This window comes from Hemiscyllium ocellatum, chromosome 13 (assembly GCF_020745735.1).
Source record: "Hemiscyllium ocellatum isolate sHemOce1 chromosome 13, sHemOce1.pat.X.cur, whole genome shotgun sequence".
Classification (NCBI taxonomy): Eukaryota; Metazoa; Chordata; class Chondrichthyes; order Orectolobiformes; family Hemiscylliidae; genus Hemiscyllium; species Hemiscyllium ocellatum.
This window is the reverse complement of record NC_083413.1, coordinates 19,075,164-19,087,095: the sequence shown is the minus strand read 5'-3', so window position 1 is coordinate 19,087,095 and position 11,932 is coordinate 19,075,164. Positions and strand designations below refer to the sequence as shown.

At 38.7% G+C, this 11,932-nt stretch overlaps 1 protein-coding gene across 1 annotated transcript; it reads left to right on the top strand.

Annotated features, from left to right (window-relative positions):
• Window positions 1-380: 380 nt before the first annotated feature.
• Window positions 381-7,784, top strand: LOC132821452 (extracellular calcium-sensing receptor-like). Its single transcript, XM_060834038.1, has 5 exons — window positions 381-668; window positions 3,703-4,536; window positions 4,654-4,881; window positions 6,647-6,770; window positions 6,877-7,784. Exons 1-5 carry the CDS (start codon window positions 411-413, stop codon window positions 7,782-7,784), a joined length of 2,352 nt encoding a protein of 783 aa, XP_060690021.1. The 5' UTR covers window positions 381-410.
• The last annotated feature ends 4,148 nt before the right edge of the window (window positions 7,785-11,932 follow it).

Below are 11,932 nucleotides of genomic sequence, written 5' to 3'. Positions count from 1 at the left end.
AATATACACAGTGCAAGCTCTCACAATCAATCTTGTAATCAAAACTCAGAAACCTCTTTTAGCATTTTCCAGGGAGAGATACTTATCAGGTAAGGCACTGTGAAAGCTCTCCTAATCTCCCTAGAAATGCTTTTATTGGATTGAAGAGGGGGGATCGGGGATCCCTTTCATGTGTTATTTGAAATTGGGCAAATTGTCAGGTCTTCATCTAATGTCAATTAAGCTCTTGTGCTCAAGGTCTATGTTGTAGACCACCAACTGCCTGTTTAGAGAAAGTGGTGATACCACTGAATCATAGCTAAATCAGCTAAGTGGTGAGCCCCCTAATATAACTGTCAATGTCATTTTCTATGTTATTTCTTCACCTTGTCTGCAGATTTCAGTTCAGACCTTTTCGTTTTGCACTGGCGATGATTTTTGCAATTGAGGAAATAAATAATGATACAACTCTGCTTCCTGGTGTCACGCTGGGATACCGCATCTATGATTCTTGTAAGTTGACCCAGTTATCGTTAAAAGCAGCTTTGGCATTACTGAACAAACCTGAAGCAAGTGTGCCGTCTGTTCACTGTAAAAGCTCCTCCATTGCTTCTGCGATTGTTGCTGATTCTGGATCTACGCAGTCTTTAGCAATAGCACCATCTATCGGTGCCTTCAGAATCCCTATGGTAAGATATGACGTTTAATAAAGCGGTTATACAAATATGTGTCAACAGTATATAATATGATGTTGTAGGTGTCAGTTATTCCATCATCTATACAAAAGTAGGAATGATTATTCATGATTTAAAACAAACTAAAATAATCAGTTACATCCCCTTTAGAATGTTCATTCAGGATGGTGAGACGGTCCATCTGTTGATTGCTCTTTGGCTTTATAACTTGGCTGTAATCCTTCTTCTCCGAAGATCCTTCTTCTCCGAAGATACTTCATCACAAGTCTCATTTAATGATTTAAGTAAATGATGAGGAAGAAAACGTTCAAAAATGTTTACAAAAATTGACAATTTTAATCAAGTTTTATCCTTTTCTGAAATATGGGCTACACTCTCAAAACCAATATTTCAATTTTGTCCCCAGTTGCCCTTGAGTTAAATGGCTCCCAAGATCATCTGTGAAGGAGATTAAGAGTGAATCACATTGTATGGAACAAAAACAGATGCAGCTGGAAAATCTCACCAGATTTGACAGCAGCTGTGGAGAGAAATTAATGTTAACCTTTTGTGTCCAGTGATTCTTCTTCAGAACATTGCATGGAATCACATACAGTGTAAATATTCCTGAACCAGCTGGAAACTTTTATTTTACTACAATCATAACTTCATGGTCACTGTTACTGGGGCTATCTTTATTTTCCAAATTGGATTAGATTAGATTAGATTCCCTACATTTGTATCCTTGAAATTAATCTCCACTGATTGTCATGGCCAAATGCTGATGACATTTGCACATCTGCACCTTCAGTCATTGGTCATTCTAAAAGATTCACCATTTGTTAAATGAACCACATCCTAAATAATAAAACTAACTATGTTACCAGACATTCACTTAATTTTCAATCAACCTGTCATTGATAATATCATAATCTCTAGTCAACATGAGAATGACATTTTATTCACAGGTTGGGGCTTGACCACTGCGCCACAACAGCCAGAAGCAATTTTTCTTAACTGCATTTGTTTGTCAATATCTTGATGTGTTCATATCATGAACCATGTTAATTTATAAGTGATCAATCCACCCATTGTAAGTGACTTCCTTAAGTGTAAAATCACTTGATTTTCAAAACTTAACTGAGACATTAACCCATTTATTAAAACAGGTCATCAGCTAAGTGAACCCCATGATTCAGGTTTTCAGTGTTTCCTCATATGCTCTCGCAATTGAACCATGATTCAAGGCAAGAACAGATAATGTTGAAAATACTGGGCAGGTCAAACACATCTGTGGAGAGAGTAACTGTATTAAATTTTGAGTACAACTGTATTTAATCATTAAATTCTATGTCAGTCTTCAAAAATGAAATGGCTCGCGCTTCAGCCTTTCCTTAAACTTGGCACCTGATTCTGGGAATAGTCATATTCAGTTTGTAGTGATTTCAATGAGAATTCATTCAGTAACTTCAAAAATTAGCGAATGTCAGAGTGAATTCAGCACCCTGGAGCTGAGTATAGAAGTTGGAAAAGCATGTTGAGGTTGCACAGGACATTGGTGCGATTGCTCCTGGAGTTCTGGAACCAGTTCTGGTCGCTCAATTATGGAAAGATTGTTATTAACATGGAGAGAGTTCAGAAGAGAGTAACCAGAATTGGTTAATACGGAAGGATTGAGTAATAAAGAAAGGCTGCATATGCTGGGAATATTTTCACTGGAACTTAGAAGGCTGAGAGGTGACCTTATAGGAGTTGATGATCCCATGAGGAATAAATTTTGGGTTAGTGGTTGGTTGTTTTCCTGAGAATAGGGGAATTTCAAGATTAGGGGCACATTCTTTTAAAAAGAGGCATGGGGACTTTTTTTTTCACAGAGGGTAGCTTGCGTATGAAATGAAATTCCAGAGTAAACAGTGGATGTGGGTACAATTACAATGTTTAAAAGACATTTGGGTAGGATAATGAATAGGAAAGGTTTGGAGGGATATGGGCCAGGAGGGGGCAGGTGAGACTAGTTCAGTTTGGGATCATGTTAGCCATGGACTGTTTGGACTGAAGAATCTGTTTCAGTGCCGTATGACTCTATGACCATGATTCTAAGGCTATGACGAAGACAACCTTAATCTGAGTAAAGACAGAAAAATATTCTACAAGAGACAAAAACTAAGAAAAATAGCTTACATTACATTATGAGTAATCAACTCCATTGCAAAATTCAGAGAATGAAGGGTTAATACAGATAGTTATTCATTGAACTTTTGAAATTAAGTAGTTGTAAACCGTAGGTAAACAATATTGCATATGAGTGAAATTTACAGAAAGCCTGCCCAACAGCAGACAGCTCAATAAATAGAAGGATAAATTATACAACACAGACATTATATTATCAGGTGAAATAAGTCTACAACACAATGTTTCAGTTTCGGCTCACTGGGGCATATATATTTCATGACTGAAAGGCAGTGAGCTTAATTTGGTGCCAGAAGTGGGAAAAATTCTTTAAAGTTGCATTCTTCAAAAGCAATGTTGAGCATGCTGATAAAAATATAAAGGGTTTGATGAAGAGGAATTCTATGTTTGGGCAATTGTGTAATGTACAGCATGCAGAATGATCCATGTATCCTACACCTTGTTTTACCATTGACTTAAATGCAAAGGGACAAAATGTCAGATCAACAGTGACCCTCCAAAAGAGACTAAGAAAATGCAGAATTAACCCCAAGTAACTTGTAAAAGGAGGCAGCGAAAGATAGAGAAAGAGAGAGAATGTTTGACTATGTTCTTCATGTTAATTTGTGAGGAATGGGCATTGTATGTGATTGCAACTGGGACAAGGTGAATCAAGAAAAATCAGTGCTTGGAATGAACATTGGCAGAAAATATTTAAATGGGGCATTTTGAAATTATGAAATATGTCAGTTATTATGCATTTAAGATGGATCTTGATGATGCAAGTTGGAACCTTTGTTCTTTTTTGCCAATATCTATGCCTTGATATGATGAAAAAGCACAAATTATGACACAAATGTTTTTGCTTTGTTTGTGACAGGTTAGCTACTTTTCGACTTGTGCGTGCCTTAGCAACAGAAAGGAATATCCATCATTTTTTCGAACAATACCGAGTGATTACTATCAGGCTAGAGCATTAGCCCAGCTGGTGAAACATTTTGGATGGACCTGGATTGGGACAGTTAAGACTGACAATGACTATGGAAACTTTGGAATGCAAGCATTTGAAGAGGCAGTTCAACAACTAGGCATTTGTATAGCTTTTTCCGAGTCATTTCATAAAAAATACACTCGAGAGAAATTACTGAAAACAATTGACACCATAAAAACCTCTACTACAAAAGTTGTCATTGCATTTGCGGGTGAATCAAGTATGCGTACTCTATTAAAAGAAATGATTAGACAAAATGTTAGTGGCATACAATGGATTGGAAGTGAATCATGGATTTCCACGTTGATTCTTCCTCCGGAGGAAAGTAAAAAGATTGCTTCTGGTGCGATTGGAGTCGCAATTCGCAAAGTCGACATACCAGGGTTGAGGGAGTTCCTAATGAAAGTTCATCCGTCTTTGTATCCAGGTAACCCCTTGGTGAAAAAGTTTTGGGAAAGTTGTTTCGGCTGCCATCTAAGTGGTGGAAACAAAACGGGTTCTCGACAAAATGAATCAGGTCTAAAGGAATGCACAGGAAGAGAAAATCTGCAGTTTGTCCAAAATGAGTTTACTGATGTCACGCAATACAGAGTCACTTACAATGTTTACAAAGCAACTTATGCTATAGCTCATGCACTCCATAGTATGGTGTCATGTAAAACTGGTGAAGGGCCTTTCCCAAATGGGAGTTGTGCAAATCTTTCAAATTTTCAACCATGGCAGGTAAGGAGCATTTAATGTAGTTTGATGACTGAATTCATGTATATATATCCAATGTGCTCAAACTCACAGTTGAACTATTGCAATTAACGTAAACATGTTCCGATTTTTTTTTTAAAGTTGCTATATTACATGAGAACAGCGCATTTTATAACCAAGATTGGTGAAAAGGTTTATTTTGATGAAAACGGAGACCCTGTCCCAACATATGACATTGTAAACTGGCAACCAAATGCCATCGGTGACATTGACATTGTAAATGTTGGACACTATGATGGATCAGCTCGTTTTGGCGAGGAATTTTCAATAACAGAAAAGGCAATTATTTGGAGTGGTGGTCAGAAGTCGGTAAGATCTGTGCAGAACCATCCTTTTTTTATGAACTGCCTGATATTTAATTTCAATTCCCTTTCCTGAAATGGAAAAGCAAAATGGTGGTTGTTGTATCAAATAGGTGCTATTGCTTACTTCCTGTTGTTGAGTAAAATTAATACTTGCCAAGCAATTTTAATTCAAAAGTCGTTTAGTGGAATCAACTCAGAATGAAAGAGCAGAGCAATATTTTATTTCCACCCATTTAAACAGCAGAATGTCTTTCCATATTACTGATAAAGTTAGAAATGACAAAAAATGTAAGATATTACAGTTTAAGTCCAAGAGTTAGAAATGTAAATGTATCCTAAATTACACAAAATGAACAAATTAGTGTTGGAACAAAGATGTAAACATCTAAACGTATATGAAAAGTGGTTGAATAGGTTTGGAAAAAGAAGTTCAGAGCAATGGAACCATAGGTTCCTTGTCAGGGGAAGTGGTGTTTCATATTTATCTTCGTGAAAAACACAGTTGTGCTATACAAATGCCAAGCAATGGCTATCTCCAACAAGAAAGGATCTCATCATGTCCACCAGATATTCAATAGCATCACTGTCACTGAATTTAACACAATCAACATCCCAGGGGATACCTGGTATGGCAAAATTAACCAGACTAATCATTCTAAGTTATGTGGCTACCAAAGCAGGCCAGATACTAGGAAATCTGCAAAAGTTAACTCACCTCTTGGTTCTCCAAATCTTAACTACCATCAATAGTGTACAGGTCAAGATTATGATATAAACATAGAACATAAAACATAGAAAAATACAGCGCAGTACAGGCCCTTCGGCCCTCAATGTTGCGCCGACCGAATCCTACCTAACCTAACTAGCCCAATAACTTCCAAATGCCTATCCAATGCCCGCTTAAATGACCATAAAGAGGGAGAGTTCACCACTGCTACTGGCAGGGCATTCCATGAATCACAACCCGCTGTGTAAAGAATCTACCCCTCCCACTTGCTTCGATTTGTGCAGTTACAATAACTCTGACAGAATTTGACACCATGCAGGTAAAAGCAGCCTACCTGATTGACACCACATGCACAAACATTCATTTCCTCTACCACAGATGCTCTGTAGCCGCATCTACAGGATAGTCTACAGAAATTCAGCCATGCTATGTAAGCAGCACCTTCCAAATCATGCCCATTCCATCTACAAATACATTGGTAACAAGTCAATGAGAACACCATTACCTTCAAGTTCTCCTAAGAGCCACTCACCACCTTGACTTGCAAATATGTCTCAGCTCCTCCCTAACGATATTGTAAGTCTACCAAGGAAATGGATTGCAACTGTTCAGCAAGGTGGCTCAAAGGCATTAACAGATGGACAATAAATTTTGGCCTTGGCAGATATGTTCACCTCATGATTTTTATTCTGAATATGATTTTCATTTTAGCAATTTACTGCAAAATATATTTGATTTTATTTCATTCATTCCAGTTTCCTTTTTCAGTAATAAATGAAACAACTGCAAAAACACATCAAGTATGTAATATTAAGCATTTGAATTCACTAAAAATGTCTTGGAATTCATTTGTTGTTGCAAAACCAAGAACTTCACCACGGCTTTAAAATGAGGCCATAAGCTGTAACATTATTTTAAAAAGGACAGTCCCAGCAAATATAACTGAAACAGCTTTTGTCCTGTACACCAGACTTAATATTGTAGATTTGCCTCATGTATATTATGAGTATTTCTCCAACGTTGTATTCATATTCATAATCAGGTTCCAAAAGCTGTTTGCTCTGAAAGCTGCCATCAAGGAACACGGAAAGCAGGAAGAAAATGGCAACCCATTTGCTGTTTTGATTGCATAAAATGTGCTCAAAGTGAAATTAGTAACACAACTGGTAAGCAAACATCACTGTCAAAGGCATTGTTACTTAAACTTGATGCCTGCATTTCACAGGCATTAAGGTTCTGTGTATCATGACCAAGTCTTGTGTTGCTTTTTAGATTCTGTTCATTGTATAAAATGCCCATTGGAATTCAAGTCTAATGAAAGACGGGATCAGTGTGTTCCAAAGGAAATCGATTTTCTGTCATTTTTCGATATAATAGGAATAATTCTGGTGACACTGGCACTGTTAGGAGCCTGCACCACTGTTGGTGTGTTCGTAATATTCTACATCTATAGACACACTCCAATTGTTAAAGCTAATAACTCTGAGTTAAGCTTCCTGCTTCTTTTTGCCCTGACACTCTGTTTTCTGTCTTCAATTATATTCATAGGAGAACCATTAGTTTGGTCTTGTATGCTCTGCCAAGTAGCGTTTGCTGTTAGTTTTGTTCTTTGCATTTCTTGTGTATTGAGCAAAACAATTGTCGTGGTGATGGCGTTCAAAGCAACACTTCCAAGCGATAATATGATGCAGTGGTTTGGACCAAGACAGCAACGGCTGATGGTTTACATCCTTACGCTGGTGCAATGTGTAATATGTACTACCTGGTTAATTGTATTTCCACCTTATCCATTGAAAAACACTAGTCACTCTAGCGAGATAATCGTGTTTGAATGCAATGTAGGATCTTTGTTAGCCTTCTATTGTGTACTCGGTTATATTGGATTTCTATCCTGCGTGTGTTTTGCGGTAGCTTTTCTAGCTCGACAACTTCCGGACAACTTCAATGAAGCTAAACATATAACAATTAGCATGCTTATCTTTTGCGCAGTTTGGATAACTTTCATTCCAGCGTACATAAGCTCACCAGGGAAATATGCTGTGGCGGTTGAAGTATTTGCTATTTTGGCCTCTAGCTTTGGTGTTCTTATTTGCATTTTTGCTCCAAAATGTTACATTATTCTGTTGAAGAAAGAAAACAACACAAAGAGGAACATGATGGGCTCACTGAGTTCCAAATAAGACTTTGAAAATGATCATCAGTGAGATGCTGATATTTCAGTCAGTAAAGTCTTTGTCATAACAATAATGAATAATAAATGCGTACAGCAATTAATAAAGCTGAATGTTCTACCAGCACCCATTTTACACAGTCGAATGAAGCCACAATGTCCAGGAGGAAGAGCAATTTTGAAGTTAGGCTGACAATTTTGACTTTTATACACTTTCATTGAAGTTCATTTATTTAGAGTTTAAAAGCTTGAGTAAACAATTTTTTTTGTAACATGCATCATAGTCACTTTTAGTTATTTTCCCACTCCTTGAATGTCTGCATTGCATGTACTTTCAATTTGAACCTTGTTGAAACAAAAAAACACACACTTACATTGTAATTTGACAGTTTGCAACGTGCAAAACAAATTATTCACATCTATTTCACAAAACACATGCATACCATATGTTACTTTGACATAGAGAGCGTCTTTGGAGGGAGGAGGTGATGGTGGAAGGGTCTGGAATCTTTGAGTTCACCATTTTGGTGACAGTATTGAAAAGTAGATATTTGGTTTGTTTCAGAACTCATTTTACATTCCTTGCTGAGAGAGCGCGTGAATAATGGGCTTTTTGCTGTCATTGTGGTGACATTTCTATCATCTGTACTTGCAAACTAAACAGCTTTTTATGCTTATTTAATTGATATAAAACATACATTTCAGCTAATATGTATTGTATATCTTACTGGAATGCTGTAATTCACTGCTTTATTAATATTGCGTGCAATTCTGAGCTCCCTCCTATCGGAAGATTTTGTGAAACCTGAAAAAATTAGATTAGATTATTTACAGTGTGGAAACAGGCCCTTCAGCCCAACAAGTCCACACCGACACTCCAAAGAGCAATGTACCCAGACCCATTCCCCTACATTTACCCCTTCACCTAACACTACAGGCAATTTAGCATGGCCAATTCACCTAACCTGCACATTTTTGGACTGTGGGAGGAAACCGGAGCTCCCGGGGAAACCCACGCAGACACAGGGAAGAATGTGTAAACTCCACACAGACAGTTGCCTGAGGTGGGTATTGAAGCTGGGTCTTTGGCGCTGTAAGGCAGCAGTGCTAACCACTGTGCCACCCATTAAGAAGGATGTTGCCACGGTTGGAGGATTTGAGTGAGAGGGAGAGGTTGAATAGACTGTGGCTGTTTTCACTGGAATGTCAGAGGCTGACAGGTGACCTTATTGAGGTTTAGAAAATCATGAGGGGCATGGGTAGGATAAATAGACAAGGTCTTTTCCCTGGGTGAGGGAGTCCAGAACTAGAGGGCATAGTTTTAGGGTAAGAGGGGAAAAATGTAAAACGGATCAAAGGGACACGTTTTCACACAGAGGGTGGTGCGTGTGGGGAACGAGTTGCCAGAGGAAGTGGTAGAGGCTGGTACAATTACAACATTTAAAAGACACCTGGATGGGTATATGAACAGGAAGGGTTGATAGGGATGTGGACCAAGTGCTGACAAATGGGACTAAATTAGGTTAGCGTATCTGATTGACAGGGACGAATTGGACTGAAGAGTCTGTTTCCATGCTGTATATCTCTATGACTCTGACACAATTATAACTTAATCATTTTACTCAACTAATTTACCAGATTACCAGATTTTTATACAGATGAGGATATACTGCACCCGTAGTTTTCTCCCTTAATTGAAAACAAGAGAGATTAGAAGTTGGTGTTTCAACATACTTAGCCAAAATTCGTGAACATGAACTGTGTGTCGGTAGACACAACTCTTTTTCTTTGTAAATAGAGGTGGCAGAAGTGTTGTTTTTCATTGTGGCTAAATTCCTAGAAACATGACACAGTCTTGAATTAATGCTGCTTGATGTTGATCTGTAATTTTCTGTGCCTGCAAGATGGTGATAATTGTTGCTTGCCGTAAGGATTGTTGCTTCCACCTGTTGCTTTACTCATTCCCTATAGCATCAATGAACAATTCAACATCCACCTTACTGTAACCCATCCAGTGTCTGTCACTTCCTCTTCCTTCGGATTCACGACAGTTAAAGGTTACAAATCATCATCAGCTCCTCTTTAGTTCCTGGATCTGGAGACATCTGTGGTGTCGCTCATGTCTCATATACCCTCAACACTATATCATCCTGTGCCAGTTTCCTTGACCAGCATTGCAATTGCCTGTCTGTTTCAAGTGACCATTCACACTTGATAATGCAATGCTTAATTCTGAATAACAAGTAGGCCTCTTGATGCAGCTGCTTTGTATCCCACTCTACATTTATATCTGAGTGATTAATGAATTTCCAATATGGATACCCATGATATTGTTACTATTTCTGAACAAGTGAAGATATGAATTTGTTAAACTTCATACTTGTCTCTATCACAGATCAAATCAAGGAATTGAATTGCGCGTGACATTCATTGATTCATAGAATCATAGATTCCTATAGCCTGGAGACAGGCCCTTCGGTCCAAACTGATCTATGCTTACCAAAATGCCCATCAACGTTAACTCTATTTCCCTGCACTTGGCCCACATCTTTCCAAACCTTTCCTATTCACGTATTTATTTAAATGCATTTTAAAAGTTGTTAATGTACCTGTCTCAACGACTTTTGCTGCCAGCTTATTCCTTATGCGAACCACACTCCGTGTAAAATAATTGCCCGTCAGGTTCCCTTTTATTCTTTTCCCTGTAAACTTAAACTGATGCCCACTAGTCCTCAATTCCCCAACCCTGGAAAAAAGACTAGGTGCATTCACCCTATCCATGCCTTTCATGATCTTATACACTTATAAAAGATCCCCCCTCAGTCTCTTATGCTCTAAAGAAAGAAGTCATAGCTTGTCCAAACTCACCTATAATTCAGACCTTGAGTCCTGGCAACATTTTCTGTACTGTTTCTAGTTTAATGACATCTTTCCTGTAGCAAGGTGACCAAAACTGAAGACAGGACGCCAAATGCAGCCTCACCAACGTCCTGTATAACTGCAACATAACCATTCTATTAGTTTTAAAATAGTGATGGGAAAGGATAGACCAGATCTAAAAGTTGAAGTTCTAAATTGGAGAAAGGCCAATTTTGACGGGATTAGGCAAGAACTTTCGAAAGCTGATTGGAGGCAGATGTTCGCAGGTAAAGGGACGGCTTGAAAATGGGAAGCCTTCAGAAATGCAATAACGAGAATCGAGAAAAAGTTTATCCCTGTCAGGGTGAAAGGTAAGGCTGGTAGGTATGGGGAATGCTGGCTGACTAAAGAAATTGAGTGGTTGGTTAAGAAAAAGAAGGAAGCATATGTAAGGTATAGACAGGAAAGATCGACTGAATCCTTTGAAGACTATAAACGAAGTAGGAGTATACTTAAGAGGGAAATCAGGAGACAAAAAGGGGACATGAGATAGCTTTGGCAAATAGAATTAAGGAGAATCCAAAGGGTTTCACAAATATATTAAGGACAAAAGGGTAAATAGGGAGAGAATAGGGCCCCTCGGAGATCAGCAAGGTGGCCTTTGTGTGGAGCCACAGAAAATGGGGGAGATACTAAATGAGTATTTTGCATCACCATTTGCTGTGGAAAAGGATATGGAAGATATAGACTGTCGGGAAATAGATGGTGACATCTTGCAAAATGTCCAGATTACAGAGGAGGAAGTTACTTCTTTGTAGCCCTTCTAGTATAAGGGCACATAATTCACTACCGTCCAGTCTTCTGGAACCTCACCCATGGCTAACGATGATGAAAAAAATAACAGACAGGCCCCCCCAGTTTCTTCTCTAGTAATAGCAAGTGGGACAGAACACCAACACTTCGCTGGATGTCTTGAAACGGGTGACGGTGGATAAATCCCAGGACCTGATCAGGTGTACCCGAGGACTCTGTGGGAAGCTAGAGAAGTGATTGCTGGATCTCTTGCTGAGATATTTGTATCATCGATAGTCACAGGTGAGGTGCCAGAAGACTAGAGGTTGGGAAATGTGATGCCACTGTTTAAGAAGGGCAGTAAAGACAAGCCAGGGAACTATAGACCGGTGAGCCTGACCTCGGTGGTGGGCAAGTTGTTGAAGGGAATCCTGAGGGACAGGATGTATATGTATTTGGAAGGCAAGGACTGATTCGGGATAGTCAACATGGCTTTGTGCGTGGGAA